Source organism: Hippichthys cyanospilos, chromosome 5, assembly GCF_059441005.1.
Source record: "Hippichthys cyanospilos isolate Australia breed blue-spotted pipefish chromosome 5, RoL_Hcya_1.0, whole genome shotgun sequence".
NCBI classification, from domain to species: domain Eukaryota; kingdom Metazoa; phylum Chordata; class Actinopteri; order Syngnathiformes; family Syngnathidae; genus Hippichthys; species Hippichthys cyanospilos.
In genome coordinates, this window is record NC_142373.1 from 4,535,851 (window position 1) to 4,553,350 (window position 17,500).

Sequence of the window (17,500 nt, forward strand, 5' to 3'; positions counted from 1 at the left end):
TAATAATGACTCAGTGTATCCTACCCACCCACAGATTTGGTAATTGTTTTCCCAGCGATATCGCAACTCAAGGACAAACTCTTGCCAGAGGTAGGCCACAGCTCGCATTCCACCATGGTAGTAGTTGACTAGACATATGCACAGTGCCAGCCGATAGGTCAGACTTTCAACTGGTGCTGCCTTCAACTGAATAAAAAGGTCCTGAGACAGGAAAAAATGCTGTTAATATTGCTTTTAATTCACATTCAAAATGAAACAATGTACACATTCATTCCAATCTTTACTCAATTTTGAGTTGATGGCTTTTGAAAAGGGAAGTAATGATTCATACTTGACCCTGAGCAAATGTGATACGAATAAAATGAAAGTTGTCTCTCATTGTTTTAAAAATGAAAAGACCCCATGACAACATTCTAAAATATCACATATACTGTGAATGATTTTAAATAAAAAAGGAATAACTGAACAACATGTACTTACATCATTATTTTCATCTTTTAGAGGATTTCCGTAGCTATGTGGTTGTGCAGTTTGATTTTCTGTCTTATCCACAGCAGCATCTGGGAAAAGATACTGAGCAAAGGGGTGGAAAAAGCCTTACAATTAAGAAATATTCTGTATACAGTCTTCTTTTAACTGTTCATCTTAACTCCACCAACAACAAAAATGTTCACCTTTCAAAAATCCAACATTCACTTGCGAAAATACCCTTTTTTAGGAATGTTTACCTTCCACGGAGCTTTCATTAAATTTATGTAACAAATGTTATTGTTCTTTTTAGTTTGTGAACTAATGTTTAAAGACCACACTTCAAAGATTTTCAAAAACATTTACCTGAAGAATACAATTAAGAACATCTGTGCCAAGTGGACACTCATCAGTAAGCCTGTGCCGTTGGATGTGCCTTCGAGCATTATGCACCATGCTGGATACAGAGAGTTTGGACATTGGCACTGGTGCAGTAGGCTCTGTCAGCTTTGATAGAGCAGAACTGATGTCAGCAATATCTGTAAAGCAACAGTTTACAGTTAAATTTGACATGCACCACCTAAGCTTTCAAATGCAATAAATAAATATAGAAAGAGCTGCACATCACAGAAGTGAGACAAGACTTCCATAGGGGCATAAGTCCAGATGTCTCTCGATTTAAGCTCGATTCTTAAACCTTGATGTGGAGACAAATGAGACACTCCCAAATATGATGGCTTGAACTCAATTTCTGGGTCGCATTCAATGTTTTGAAGAGCATTTGGAGACGCAAATGGATGGATGTACCAGGTAGGATTTACGTCAGAATTGCACAAAAACAAATCATTAAAGGGCAAATACTTTTTCAAAGCAATGTATATTGAATGCGTTTTGACAAAACCAGACATACGTACGTCACAGACAATAGTTGGGAAATGGTAAATGGATATTGTACTTATATAGTGCTTTTTCACCTTTCTCATGTACTCAAAGTGCTCACACTGACAACTCATTTACCTAATGGACTCACACACCAGTGGTGGTAAATGTTGTTTAGTTTGGAGAACCAACTTCACATGTCATACTGCTTGAGGGCAGTGTTGCTCTTGGTATGCGAGGAGGGTGCTGGGGAAGCATGGAGTTTAGTAGTTGTGAACGTGAAGGAGGCAGTTGCCTGAAATAAAGTTGTTATTTTTGCGGTCCTCAGTCGGAAAAGGGTGGAGTGCCCTCTTCAGGTCGGAGATGAGATCCTGCCCCAAGTGGAGGAGTTTAAGTATCTTGAGTTTTGTTCACAAGAGAGGGTAGGATGGAACAGAAGATCGACAGACGGATCTGTGCAGAGTCTGCTCTTTTGAGGACTCTGTAACGGTCTGTCGTGGTGGCTGGGGCATCTGGGTTGGATGCCTCCCTGATGAGGTGTTTCAGGCATGTTCCACAGGGAGGAGACACGCTGGAGTGAGTATGTCTCTTGGCTGCGATGGAAATGCCTGGGGAACCTCCTGGATGAGCTGGAAGAAGTAGCCGAAAAGATATCCGGTTGCCAATGTCACAAAGGGACAAGAAGGCTCCCCTGTCAATAGAGTTGAGAGCCCAGCTGACCAATTCCATGGTTAGATTTCAAAGGAAAAATACTGCAGGAGGCTAAAATGATAGATAGGACTGAAGACAGGACAGAACAAAGCACAGCAAAGCAAGGGAGATAAGAGTAGGAAGGAATAGAGCAAAAAGTGTCCGCCAGCGCTGAGAGCCAAGTGTTGTTTAACATAACGTCCCAATTACAGCAAAGTGACAGAAGAGAGTTACCAAAGACATTGTTATTTGTTTTTAACAAAAACATAATTGCTGGGGATCAATAGTTTCCAGATCAGTTTAGAACAACAGAATGAAGAAAATGCCCTGATGGAGATTTATAGTTGAGGATTGACGATTTGCTTATTATTCTGTCAAAGATGGGGTCCACATCGTGCAAAAGCCAGTTGTCTTGTCCAGTTCACTGCGTGCGTGCATTTATCTAACCATCCAATTTGACACAGTGGAAAATCCCACTCTTCGCTTCCCCATCCAAGCAGTAGATTCAAAATGCAACTGTGGAAATAGCTCTAGGGCACTGTAAGGGGTGAATGAAATGAATGTGATGTCAAGTGCCTGTGATAAAGAGTGGATTCTGAACAATAGATAAAGGTATTCTGGTGCACATTGAGTATGAAATGTTCATACTATGATATAAATGTAATCACTTTTTGTTTGGGGGAAGGATTGGAATGGGCATTTTAGACGAAGCCAACTTGTGCTTGCTGATTTAGAGCCATCACCACTAGTGTGCTCACTTTCCATAATATTTGTTTCCCATTGATAACTAGTACAGCTGTTGCGTACCAACCGCACACATTTTTCAAACAAGTACATGGCTTTTAGGTATAGATTTAGAGAGAAATTTAGTCAAGACAATCAGAACTAAATCCGATAATCCAACCTTTGCCGCTATCCTCAGCCGATCCTCGCCCAAGAATTTCTTCTGTTGTCTCCTTTCTCCCCCGTAACTTAAATAGGTCTGTCAGTAAGTCACCTGCAGGAGATGATAACACTTAACATGTTTTTTTTTTCTTTTCTGAAAGTATTAAGGGTACACTCAAAGGCAATCAATCGCATACCATGCTCGACCAACAAAAATGTATAAAATTTTAAGATGTAAGAGGTTGGCATCGCTTTGTAAGTCCAGAAGAAAACGCGGGGAAACACGTTAAATGAACCTTTGTAATTAGGGGAACAAATATGATCTCTTTTTGCAACCTGAGTCACTAATCTTCATGGAGCATATAATGTCTTTAAAGAAAAAAGCGGGGGGGGTGTCATTGTTGTTTTCAGGAAGTGTCTATTCTTTGGTGACAAAAGTAAAACAAAATACTATATTTTAGATCAGAGGGTTGTGTCCTCATGAGATTGTATGGAAATTTGGAGCTATTCCTGTCTGAACCCAGACAGACAATCCAGAGGGATTCATCAAAACAGATGAACTACAGCCCCCTCACAAGTGTTCTGCTCAAATTGGAAGGATATTCTTCAGCCAAAAAAATGCACATATTCATATCTACACCAAGTCATCTCTAATTTTACATGTATTCCCTGATACACAAGTCCAATTTCAACATAATCTGAAATTCATTGCAATTCAGGACTACCATTTAGTTCAACAGCCCTTTCAAATGGAATTGGGACGTGTCAAGCGCATGGTGAGAGGCAGGATTTTAATGAGTCAAATGTCTTCCGTGTTAGAAAACATATCCACCAAAGTAACTCACAACTTCTATTTTGCTCATAGTTGTCTCATATAGATCCAATTTGAAATTAAAACTTTAACATCAGCAGATTCAGTTGAACTTGGGTGGGAACATAAAAAAAATTCCAGGTTTTAAAATGTTTACCATTAATATACCCACAAATAATCAGGAGTTTTCCCCCTGTATTTAATGAGTTCAAAATGTTCCAATTTGACCTCTGGTCAAAAGCTGTTCGACCACTCAGTAACCGCTTTTATATCATTAAAATGCTTTTGAGCCTTCTTTGCAGAAGAGTTACATTAAATCCTAAAGATAGCACTCATACATCAAAAAAAAACCTCGCAAAAAAACCTAACTGCACTTTTGGTAGAGAATAGGTTTAAAAAAAAATACTGAAACACCACATCTGAATAAAAGCTTGCCTTTAGAACAAGATGGCTCCTACAGCCCTGTCATCAAGTTTGTTTTTGTTGTAAGAGTGCAAAAGATTAAGTTCTCTCTTTATAGAAAGGACCTGTGCAAGCTAGTGGACTGCATTGATTGGTGGATGATGGAGGAGGGTTGCCATCTCTGATTGGTCAAGAAAATTGCCACAAAGGTTAATGGCTTCCAGGAACTGTCAATGTGGGCACTGACTTTTGACAGCAACATTTTCCGGACCCCGACTATTGTTTGTGATTAGACTTGTGATTTTTATTTTTTCTTCCTCTCATGTTTTGCTCCCGTAGGTAGTGGTTATAGTGATTTTTATTTTGTACTAGATACAGTAGTTAAAGGTGATTTCTTAGTTTGCGTGCCAGATTTTTACTGTTGCCATTTCTGTTTGACCCATTGTCCTACCTTATTATAAATAGCATTCCTTTTGTGAATACTATTTTTTGTAAAAAGGCATCGGCTCTGTTTTTGTTCTGTAAATAAATTCCTTGCAGACAGAGAATGACTTTCCCTTCCTTTCATATGTTTTACACCTTTCCTTAGACAGGTGCGTAACCTGGGAAACTTGTGTTGCTAAAACTGCTGTTAAATCATAAGTAATTTTTACATGAAGCACGATTGTCAACTGCATTATTTGTTGTATTCCTTGAACAGAATTAGTATGAGTGTATGACCACATATTTTGATTGAGACTTTTTCTGCTCAGTGGATATTACGTTTAATTGCCTTCTTTTTTTCTTTTATTATTTAGAAATTTAATTGTGTCTTCTGTGTAAACAGTGCATTTTATGTACAAAAGGTTAAAGAATATAGAGAATTGGCATTTGTCATACATTGAGGTCAAAATGATATATTGCAAAAAACCGTATGTGACCAAAAATTAATTTGTTTTAGGTATTACGCTACATGTTAATTTAGACTAATCAAGGAATTAATCTTTTTTTTCCCTAACATTCTGACTTCTGAACGTAGTGAAAAATAAAAAAATAAAATAAAAAAAACCTTCTGTCATTCTGTAAACAGAATGTTGGTTGCTGATTAACCTAAAGTAGGAAAATCTCACTAATATCAGAAAAAGTGTCTTATCTAGTATACAGAAAGTAAACTTCTAATTCCAACACTTTAACACTAATATATAACGAACAACCATTATGAAATTAATTTGAAATAGTATTTTACAGACTCTTAACAGATAGGTAAACATCTTACCCAGTAGACACTGAGGATGTTCAACTGTCTTGATCCGGAGTGACCAGTGAGGTGCATGGAGGGGGTTAAGGTCACTGTCAGAAATAGATTCAGGCAAATTTATCAAGATCATTTTATTTGTGCATTTTAAAATATTAATAAAGAAACCACAACCCTTACATTTACCAGTCTTATTGATGCATCTTTGGCAGAAATAGAAAATTCAAATATTTTGTTAGTTTTATGTTACAAGCTTCTTTCTTTCTTTCTTTCAATAGATAATAGATAACGTGTTTGTTCATAATAAAACAATGAGGGAGATAAGCAAATGCACATCATATTTCATATTGTACTAATGAAAAAAAGTTACATTTTCCACTAATTGCTGAAAGGGAGTGGGTCAAAGAAAGTCCTAATGTCCCACTATCATAACAATCTTGTTCCACCAACCTTATGTGGTGCATCTTCCAATAACTAGTTCTAAGATATAGCCTTAGTATAGCTCAAACCATCACAGAAAATAAAGAAATGCCTGATTCTAGTGTTATAGTTTTGTAAAACTTAGGTCAACACCAGCTGTGGTGTTGTGTTTGAGGCTTATGCCCTTGGTAGAGTCACCCATGACAAAAAACATATCTGAGGTGAGGCACCAGACTAAGCACAGCTGATAAACCACTCATGCTGAATTCAAAAGTGGATCCAGTTTTCCTTTGCCCAGACAAGGGTCACAGGGGCCCCCCCTCTGGAGCCGGGCTGGAGGTGGGGCTTGTTGGCAAGAGGCTAGTGGCCAGGCCTGAACATAAGAGGCCTGGCCGGGCACAGCTCAAAGAGACGACATGGGTCCCCCCACCCATGGGCGCTCCACTCGCGGGAGGGGCCATAAGGGTCAGGTGCGAAGAGAGCTGGGCGCCTCCCGTGGAAGGGGCCATAGGGGTCAGGTGTGAAGGAACCGTGGCAGACAGATCCACGGCTATGGAAGCTATCACTTGGGACATGGCATGTCACCTTGTGACACTGGTGTGTGAGGCTGAGAAATTCAGATTAGATATAGTCCGAATCGCCTTCACACACAACTTGGGCTCTGGTACCAGTCCTCTCGAGAGGGGTTGGTCTTTCTTCCACTCTGGAATTGCTCAAGGTGAGAGGCGCCGAGCAGGTGTGGGCATAGTGATTGCCTCCTGGCTCGGTGCCTGTACATTGGGGTTGACCCCTATGGGCGAGAGGGTAACCTCCTTCCACATTCAGGTGGGGCAACAGGCCCTGACTGTTGGTTATGCTTATGCATGAAAACACAATTCAGAGTACCCACCCTTTTTGGAGTCCTTGGAAGGTGTGCCAAAGAGTGCTCTCTGGGGACTCCCTCAGTCTGCTGGGGTATTTCAATGCTCATGTGGGCAGTGACAGTGAGACCTGGAGCGGTGTGATTGGGATAGGCTGGCATTCTAGGGGTTGCCTTTTCTGATAATGCTGAAAGAATTAAAAAGGAAAAGGCACAGCTGGTGCTAAAGTGATGCCTTTAACCTAACCTTTCTAAGTCATTCAGCAGAGGTTTGGATAATTAAAGTGACAGTCACCATGCCACTATTAGTGTACTTGAGACAGCATTCAATATCTTTCTAATTCAAAATAATATGACTTTTTTTTTTCTGCCACTATCCGGTCAATAATTATATGTGACGTCAAGTCATATAATTAGCCACTTATAACAGGTCAAATTATCAGCATCATATTGTGTATTCCAAATTAACATTGTATGCTGAAAAACTATTCTCTCACTCTCTCATTCATCTTTGAGTCCACGATTGTAATCAGCGTCGTAATGTGGTATTTATTTATTGTGTGAAAACTAACATCTGCTCTACAGTTTTTTGGGGGAAAGACCCAAGAAGAAAAAAAAACTCGTGGTTGAAAGATAAACTTACCTGTAGACGTCATTGTCCAAAACCGTGCCTTCTGTCAAGTCAGGCCAAGTGGTTGAAAGATGAAGCTCACTTCAAGAAAAGACAAAATAACTTTGAAACACTCCCGGTTAATCAAGTTTTCATATAGATAAAGTGAATTCAGTTGTTACAAAAAGTATAAACACTCTTAAAATGTTAGGTTTTGTGATGTAAAAATGAGTACTTCCGTAGGAAAACAAAAAATCCTATCTTGTGTTTAATCATGGCGGCTCGGTGGTGCAGTGAATAGCATGTCCAGCTCACAGTTAAAGGCACCCAAGTTCAAATCCACCTCGCTCCAGCCTTCCTATGTGGGGTTTCCATGTTCTCCCTGAGCCTGTCTGGGTACTCTCCAGGCACTCCTGCTTCCTCCCACACTCCAAAAACATGTATGGTGTGTTGCAGTGGTCTCCAACCCCCGGCCTGCGGACCGGTACCGGTCCGTGGATCAACTGGTACCGGGCCGCGTGGGCTGCACCCGAAATAATGTTTTGGAGATGATTTAGTTTAGTGGTACGTGCACACCGAACGTGAACGGGGCAAAAAAGCGGAGAGTTTTGTATTGTAGTCAATGGAGTTTGCGTGACTGGGCGCGAATGCACATCGGGCGACACGATGGACGCAAATGGAGCAACGCGAATGGCCGTGCGCGGTCACGAGAAGCGAAATTTCACCTTTCGCGTGAAGTTAATTTTTTTTTTACTATTTCCGCGTTTCGAGTTGCGACAGCCAATCAACTTTGGGAACATTCAACGGCTCACGCAGGGGGCAGGAATGAATCATGGCGGCCGCTTTGCGGTCACAGGGAGCGATCCAACAGGGCCAGCTGAGCTTTCACTACAAAACAGAGCCAAGCAAGAGCACTCACCTGGCTTGTAGAAAGGCGGAAGCGAGAACTTGGGACAACTGTATGTATGTGCAGCGCGTTTACTTCAATTAACAGTTGTTGAACCGCAGTTACTGTGCTAAGCTAACATTAGCGCAACATTGTCAGCACAATATTTAGCACAGTCTCGACCACTGCAAGATTGCGACATTGAAAACTTTAAGAGCCCCCCCCCCCCCGGTCCACAATATAAATGTAAGGCGTTGACCGGTCCGTGATGATCAAAAGGTTGGGGACCACTGGTGTATTGGACACTGAATTGGGTGCGTGAATAGATAGATGTTCGTTTCTGTGTGCCCTGCAGACTGGCAACCAATTCAGTGTCTCCCGCCTACTCCCCGAAGGCAGCTGGGAAAGGCACCAACAAGCCTGTGACCCTTGTGAGGATAAGCAGCACCAAAAATATGTAGATGTTTAATCATGTGAACAATGAGCCAACAGGTTTATTATTGTCTTCCTCAGTGTATAACATTTAAAAGATACACTGTAGGCAGATTGCAAAAATAAACAGACAAAAAAAATAGCATTTCACAGTTTTATTGTATCTTTCACTAATGCTTTTATTGCAAGTGCAAGTTAACTTTATTTTCTCACCATTACTGGTTGTTGGGATAACACCCCCCCTCCCCCCCTTCCCTCTTTAATGGAAAATTAAATATCTAGAGGCAAAAAGGCTTGGGCACCCCTTTTGTATATGGTAAATTAGAAAAAGAAAATCCTTAGCCAATAAATTTAGTACAATCTAAATTAATGCATTGAGAAAACCTGTCGACTATAACCCCTATATAATGATGATGATAACCTAGTGTCTGAATAAGACATAATATTATAGAGAGTAAAAGAGGTAGGACTAAGTTTTGTACCTTTTCCTACTCCTTTGTGTTGAACTGTGATACATATTGATGCATTTCCATTATTTTTTTTATTTTATTTTCCATTTAATTTTGTCATGTTTCTTTAAGGGTCAGTAAGTCAAATCAAATCAAATGTGATGTAAATGCCATTTTTCCCAAACAAACATAGCAGTGTAGAAGAATATGTTTTCCCGCACTGAGGGGTAGCCGAAAAATGTAGACAAGGTGGAATCGTATAATCTTGTGTTTATATTTATAAACGTAATCATCTTGTTCTGTCTCCTAGTCTTCCTTATCCTCTCCTGTTGACTTGAGAGTAAGTGACAATTACGATGACAGAAAACTTGCTTTGCTTCAATTATTAGTTAGTTTTTTTTTTTTTAATTTCTTGTCTTCCTTGGCAAAATGTACATCCGTCAATAGTGATTTATTGATATATTGCAATATCAAGTGCATTGCAAGAAGTGCAATATGAAGTGTAAGATGCAATGTGGGCTCTCCAGAGGTACACCTTAATGGAGAAACAATGTAATAATATAATTTGAGATGAGGGCAAATATGCTCCCACTGCAAATGTTTCTAATTTTGAGACATTATACAAATTGGATGTTAACATATTTCACCTGATTGTTTCCTCACATGCACCAAATGGAAGCTTCCCAAACTCCTCCACTCCCACCTCACCTCCAAGAAGATTGTCGAAGTCTGGCAAAAATCCACAAGGAGGATCAACACACTGAATTACAGCTGCGTATTAAAAATTTATCACACTCATACAGCACCATTAAAAATGGGTGTTTACAAAGTGATCTAACTGATAGAATATTGCACATAAAACACAGTGATTGATTTCAAAACAGCCACATCTTTACCCTTTAACTTGACAGATTTTTACCCTTCCCTGAATTGTGTTTGGCTGCACTGGTGCAAACTCTTTAATTTGGGGGTCAACTAGGTGCACCCTGGAGCCCTTGAAGGGATTGGAAGGTACTGTAGCTCCTGCGAAGTTCAGCGGAATTATCAAGAAAAGCATAGTCTACCAAGAGATCAAAACAGCTAAGCATATAAGGAAGGGGAAAAGTCTGAATGCATCTAAAATAGAGCACATTGAATACTATCATCAAAGTGATCTAACTGATAGAATAGTGCACATAAAACACAGTGATTGATTTCAAAACAGCCACATCTTTACCCTTTAACTTGACGGATTTTTACCCTTCCCTGAATTGTGTTTGGCTGCACTGGTGCAAACTCTTTAATTTGGGGGTTAACTAGGTGCACCCTGGAGCCCTTAATGAAGGGATTGGAAGGTACTGTAGCTCCTGCGAAGTTCAGCGGAATTATCAAGAAAAGCATAGTCTACCAAGAGATCAAAACAGCTAAGCATATAAGGAGGGGGAAAAGTCTGAATGCATCTGAAATAGAGCACATTGAATACTATCATCATCATCATCACCATATAGACGTACCTGGAGGCTGCAATGGCCAAGAATGCTGCTGCCAGTCCTGAAGAATGTAAGTGAAACGAATTGCAATATTGATTGGCGGTAAGGGATATATGGTGTATCCCTAGAGAGAGCAAGACAAAAGTATATTGTGAACACTTAAAACTGTGTGCATAATTATGGCTTTACACTTCACTCTTGAGGAAACTATCTTTGAGAAATGTCTTTCTTCTTGCCACTCTTCCATAAAGACCAAATTTGTGTATTGTACAACTTAATGTTGTCCTATGAACAGACTCTTCCACCTTAGCTAATGATCTCTGAATTGAGTGATCATGGGCCCAGTGCTCTTGTTTTTCTACGTTCTTGCATCCCAAACTCGTACTTTCAATTCAACATGCGACAACCAGACGCAACTTATTTTGTAGGTGTGTGCCAAAAAATTGATTCATATAAGAACTAGACTACTCTTTTACTACGATTTAAATTGATTTAAAATGTCACGTGCGGCGTGCGCGGGTGCAGGTATGCGTGTTTGTTTGTCCTAGTAAGACAACAGCTGATTAATAAAATTTTAATTCGAAGGATCTACCTGCATGATTTATCATATCAGTTAAATCCAATCCTGGGTAGGTTTTACAGGTGCATTTTGTGATGAGCTTCAATGAGCTTTCAATGTAAACAACGTTGATCCCATGCAGTATAGAGCATTGAGCTGTCCATATAAGACTCTAGCACTTACTGTCTTTGATTTGAAGATGTCAAGTAGGCCAGACAAGTGGTTGTACTGACTTGGTACCTTACGTAGGTGTACCATCTCAAACTCAGTGTGGACACCATGTCCCTGGCATTCACCAGAATATAAACGCCTCCATTTTTGCTGAATCTGCACAAACATGGGGACTTGGCTGATGGCAAAGGATAAAAAGACAAATATATTACAACATTTTCAAAGATTTTTTTTTTTTTATTGGCTACCTTCGAGGCTAAAAACATCAAAGTGATAGTCAGATTTTTTTTTTACCGTCATTTTCCAAAATTCAAGATTCAAAGATACGAGATTTATTGTCACATGCATAGCACGAAACCACACAGTGAAATTCTTAATCTGTCCAACTCCCGGATAGACCACATTCCAAATCGAACAAAGCAAAGTCGTGAAAAGTGAACCATACTATAGAGAGAGGTCACTGTAAAGCATTTTGAGTATGTAAGGTAGAAAAACCCTATATAAGGTGTAAAACATGTTCAGCAGATACAAAATGTTCTGTAAATGGTCACTGACAGTTTTAAGTTTTTCTTAGCTCAAGACATTTTTTAACCTTGTCACATGAGTACAAGTGAAAATGTGGCAAATGTGTGCGATCTTGAAAGAACTCTGAGAATGCAAAATCTGCTAATATTAACCCCTCGGTGGGATAGGTGCTTTATAATAATGATATCATAAGATCTGGTACAGAAGTACCCAAACAACCTGTCCATGGCCCGGTATTGCCCGGTCTGTGAATCATCTGAAAAAATGAATTATTTTCGTTTTATGCAATATCTGCCTAAATCAGGTAGTTTATTTCGAAAAAAAAAAAAGGACAGTCGGCCCCCGGTTTACGAACACCCTCTTTTACGAACATTTCGACTTACGAGCGTGGACCACGGAGTTTTTTGTCCCCCACTTACGAACAAACCTTTCGTCTTACGAACAATCTGACATGCCGGCCATTGTATTAGTTCGGATATTTTCGCTCTGCTGTGTCTACAAAATCAATAGACGACGCTGGTCACGGCAACATTGAACGCTACTGCTCTTACAATGTCACAGTCACTGTCTCAGTCACGGTGTCAGTCACGGAGTCAGTCACGGAGAAGCCGATATGCTATTGGTCGATTAAGGTCACGGTCAGTCTCACTCACTGAGATGCTATTGGCCGGCGTCACGTCAATCACAGAAATGCCAATATGCTATTGGCCGAACGCCTTTATCTAGCTTGATGGCACAGCTGGTCGGGACGGAAGGAAGGAGAGAAAATCAGTCAAAAACGGAAGGAAGGAATGTTGTTAAGACTTTGCAAACTTTATCTGTTAGACATGGCTTCTAAAATTGCTAGTGGCGGTAAAGGAAGAAGTAAGAGGATGATGACAATAGAAACGAAGCAGGAGATAATAAAAAAAGGAGATAATAAAAAAAAAAAAAATACGAAGGAGGCGCACGCATGGTTAACCTTGCTTGTGAGTATGACCATAACCGCTCGGCAATCTTCTAAGGGCAAGACTTTCCTTGCCGGGGGACGGACCTCGATCGACAACAAAATTGAGAGGCTTCTTCTATTATGGATTAAAGAGAAGGAAATCGCCGGTGATAAGTTCTAGTTTGAGAAAAGTTCCCGTTAAAGAAAATAAATAAATAAATTCTGCGGGTTGGTCTCTGCTCCCCTCCGCCTCCGTTGCCCCAAAGGTAAATGTCATTTTTCCTTTGTATATGTTATTTTATTTAACTGTACAGTAGATTATGTTACTCATTTTTAATATGTGTATAAAGTCGTGATGTTTTTACCTAAGGTTTTTGCGCGCGTTGCACGCATTCACTAATTATCACTAATTAACATAGGTTTGGATTGCCCGTCATACTAGCAGTTTAAGTTACTAGCGTAGCCGCTGAACGGATTAAGTTCGTAACACGGGGTCCCACTGTGTGTGTATATATATATATATATATATATATATATATATATATATATATATATATATATATATATCAGATAGTTTAATTTACATCTAATCTTAAAGTATAGAAGTTTTTTTTTTCCCCAATGACAAGTGTTCTTTTCATAATTTTGGTAAAAGTATTATGAAAAAGCGTGTTAGCTCACCAGCCACTGTTGACCAGAGAAACTGAGATGGAGCTCAGAAGCAAATTACATTTGGACTCGCTGATGACAGCCTCAATGTTGGCTCCTGGGCTTATGACGACAAACTCTCGTATACCGTACCTGTCACAAAGATGGAATAAATGTGTTAATTATCTCCATATACTCATTTACATAATCTAAGAGATCTCATGCACTAAAATCTGTCTGAACTTGCCTTTTTTGCTCAGCTGGTCATTTAGTGACTGATGGATCACCAGTTAAAAAACAGACTTTGACTTTCTACTGTCTAAGTGTCCTTGGTCAAGACAATAGGTTAGGGATGAGCTAGTATGTATTGGTATTGAGCAAATACCAGTGTTATTTTCAAATAACTGAAAGTCAACACAACCGGCTGCCGATACAAGGGCGTTTTTCAAAGTAAACTGTAACCATGTCAATCCTTTTATTCGCTTATAGTCATTTGTCCTTTCCTGAGATATATATGTGTTTATAATTTTTTAAGGAGTGCTACAATACCTCTATTTAATCAAAGTGTCTGCCCAGCAACCAGAAGGTTATGAGTTCGATCCCCGGTTATGAGTTCGATCCCCGACCCTGGTAACCATGTCGAAGTGTCTTTGAGCAAGACACTATACCCAATTTGTTCTCTGGGGACCTGATAGCACCTTACGTATATACCCACATACACACACACACACACACACACACACACACACACACACACACATTATATATACAGTCGGCCCCCGGCTTACGAGCACCCTGATTTACGAACAATTCGCCTTACGAGCGTGGATCAGGGAGATTTTTGTCCTCCGCTTACGAACAAACCTCTCGCCTTACGAGCAATTCGACATGCCGGCCATTGAGTATGTAGAAATGTTCTCGTTTAATTGCGTCAATAAAATCAACAGTAGCGACATCATCAATCATCAGTAGGTACTTGTGGCAGTAACGTGAACGCTATTGGTCTTACAACGTCACACTGACTGTCTCACTCACGGTGTCTAAATATATTACCATTTAAGTGTAGTGTTTGTACAGCTAAAGGGAAAAACAGCTGACATGAAATTAAATGTGCCGATTGCAGGACAAAGAATTGTCATTGGTTTAAATGTGTGTTTTTTTTTAAATTAATTGTCAATACATTCCAACCGTTTAAAAAAAAAGTGCGAATAATTATCAGTCAGTCACGGAGATGCGAATATGCTATTGGTCGATTAAGGTCACCCGGTCTCACTCACGGAGATGCTATTGGCCGGCGTCACACGTCAATCACAGAAATGCCGATATGCTATTGGCCGAACGCCTTTATCTAGCTTGATGGGACAGGATGGAAGGAAGGAGAGAAAATTAGTGAAAAACGGAATGTTGTGAAGACTTTGCAAACTTTATCTGTTAGACATAGCTTCTAAAATTACTAGCAGCGGTAAAGAAAGAAATAAGAGGATGATGTTTTAGTATCTGCGTGATTTGCACCCTGACTGAAAGAGTTACTGTAACACTGTAAGACCAATAGCATATCTATCGCCGTGTTAACTTTGAGTGTTGGACTCTGCCCCCCTCTGCTTGCACCCAGCTCAAGTCTCGTCGTTTCAAAGGTAAAAGCTATTTATCCATTGTATATATTGTATAATGCAAGTGTACAGTAGATTATGTCACTCAATTTTAATATATGTATACAATGTGTCGTTTTTACCTAAGGCTTCGGCGCGTGTTGCACGCATTCACGAATTAACATGGGTTTGGATTGCCCGCTATGCGAGCAATTCGAGATACGAGCGTAGCCGCTGAACGGATTAAGTTCGTAACCCGGGGGCCCACTGTATATATATATATATATATATATATATATATATATATATATATATATATATATATATATATATATATAAACAGCTCACAAAAATTAAAGGAACACTTTTTTTATTGGGCCTGGCATGAATTGACTTAAACCTGTCTGACAGGTTTTCTGGTTGGTTTAAGCAGCTGAGGGCTTGGTTAATCAATTTCAGCTGTATTGGTGTTCATGGAATTAACAACAGGTGCAGTTCAGTGGCAACAGTTAGAAAACCATCAAAACAGGACTGGTTTTACATGTGGAGGTCATTTCAAGTTTCTCCCTCTTGATCATTTTTGGCTGGTTTTCCACACGAGCTGATTTTCGCTGGCGTATTTATCTCCACTGGCAGTATGAGGCGATTCCTTATTCCTACAGAAGTTGCACAGGTTGTCCAACTTCTCCAGGATGGCACATCCACATGAGCTGCAGCAAGGTTTAATGTGTCTCCCAGAACAATCTCCAGAACATGGAGGAGATTTCAGGTGACTGGTGGTTATTCTCGCAGAGTTGGACAGGGCCGTAGAAGGTCCTCAACCTCTCAGCAGGACCGATACCTACTTCTTTGTGCAAGGCGGAACAGGCTGAACACTGCTCGTGCCCTACAGAACGACCTCCAGAGGGACACTGGTGTGAATGTCTCTACTCAAACAATCAGGAATAGACATTATGAAGGTGGCCTGAGGGCCCGGCGTGCTGTAGTGGGCCCTGTGCTCAATACCCATCACCGTGGAGCTTGACTGGCATTTGCTTAACGACAGAATTGGCAAGTCCGCCACTGGCGCCCTGTACTTTTCACAGACGAGAGCAGGTTCACCCTGAGCATCTGTGATAAACATGAAAGAGTCTGGCGAATACAAGGAGAACGTTATGCTGCCTGCAACGTCATTCAACATGACAGGTTTGGTGGTGGGTAAGTGATGGTCTGGGGACGCATGTCCATTGAGGAACACACAGACCTCTACTGCGTCTACTAGGAAACTGTGCTCGAACTGCCATAAGGTATCGAGATGACATTCTTGAACCCATTGTCAGACCCTATGCTGATGCAGTAGGTCCTGGTTTCCTCCTAATGCACGACAATGCCCGGCCTCATGTGGCAAAACTATGCAGGCAGTATCTGGAGGATGAAGAAATTAAAACAATTGACTTCAACTCAATAGAACGTCTCTGGGATGTTTTGGTCCATTAGGCACTGCCAGGTTGCTCCTCAGACTGTAAAACAACTCAGGGATGCCCTCAAACTGATTTTATGGTGTCTACACAATTGAGCTTTCTGTAGGCTCTGTAGGCTGAAAATTTTTATTTGTATTATAAGACGGCATCTTTTTTTTCCTAAGACACTGCCCTTTCATTATTTGTATAGATATCCCACTTCATATTGAGATCTGATGCATCTTAAGTGCTGCTTTATTTTTTGTGAGCAGTATATATATATATATATATATATATATATATATATATATATATATATATATATATATATATATATATACAGATATATATACATATATACATACACATATATACATTTACATACAGTACATACATATATATCGAGCGACTGAGCGAGAGAGAGAGACAGAGAGACAGACAGAGGGGGGAGGAGGTGCATGCTTGTCAAGAGAGGAAGTAGTTGAGGGGGACAAACAGAAAAGATAACGCTCCTGTTCAAGTTGTAAGCAGTAAGCTCTTGTATCCCGAGAAGTGCAATATCCCAGCAGCCATAATAATGAGCATGTTGCCTTTATATCAAATGGGACTTTTCAAGGAGAATGGGAGATTTCAAGTTCTGTTTTTTTTTTTATTTCATTTGGTATTTTTTTTTTTTTTATATGCTAAGTATATTTTGTGATATGAAGGAGAAGCAACATACAGAAGCAACCATATCTCAAGGTTTCACTGTATTTGATGAATTACAATAGATTTCTCCTTCGTTTTTATCTTTTTTTTTCCACAGATCTGTTTGATTTACTGTTGAGGAGCACTGTCACCAGTATCCTGTGCTGGAACTTGTGGCAAAGTGCAACCTGTGCATTCCTGCCACATGAGTGCCATCTGAAAAAGTATTCCCAACTGCTGGGGACATATTAACACAAGAGTATGCTTGAAATGAAAAAATGTTGCTTTTTTAAAAAAATAAATAAATAAATAAAAAAACAATGTTTAATGTGTGCTCAAAGATGCCTGAGAGATGGCTTCTGATAAAGAATAAATAGAATACCGGTATGTCTATTTTAATAACTTCCTTATGTTTTTTTCAGTCATTTTAATTTCTATGCCATAGAATTATTTTTTTACA

At 39.8% G+C, this 17,500-nt stretch overlaps 1 protein-coding gene across 1 annotated transcript in view; it reads right to left on the reverse strand.

Moving 5' to 3' along the window:
• Positions 1–17,500, reverse strand: part of rab3gap1 (RAB3 GTPase activating protein subunit 1) — a 41,297-nt gene that overhangs the window by 19,498 nt on the left and 4,299 nt on the right. The window contains exons 6-15 of the mRNA XM_088415508.1: positions 13,359–13,478; positions 11,237–11,402; positions 10,519–10,618; positions 9,673–9,754; positions 7,292–7,360; positions 5,391–5,464; positions 2,942–3,034; positions 835–1,007; positions 481–573; positions 29–201 (exon numbers count right to left, since the gene is read on the reverse strand). Of these exons, the coding sequence (XP_088271634.1) occupies positions 29–201; positions 481–573; positions 835–1,007; positions 2,942–3,034; positions 5,391–5,464; positions 7,292–7,360; positions 9,673–9,754; positions 10,519–10,618; positions 11,237–11,402; positions 13,359–13,478 (1,143 nt within the window). The remainder of the gene's footprint in view (positions 1–28; positions 202–480; positions 574–834; positions 1,008–2,941; positions 3,035–5,390; positions 5,465–7,291; positions 7,361–9,672; positions 9,755–10,518; positions 10,619–11,236; positions 11,403–13,358; positions 13,479–17,500) is intronic.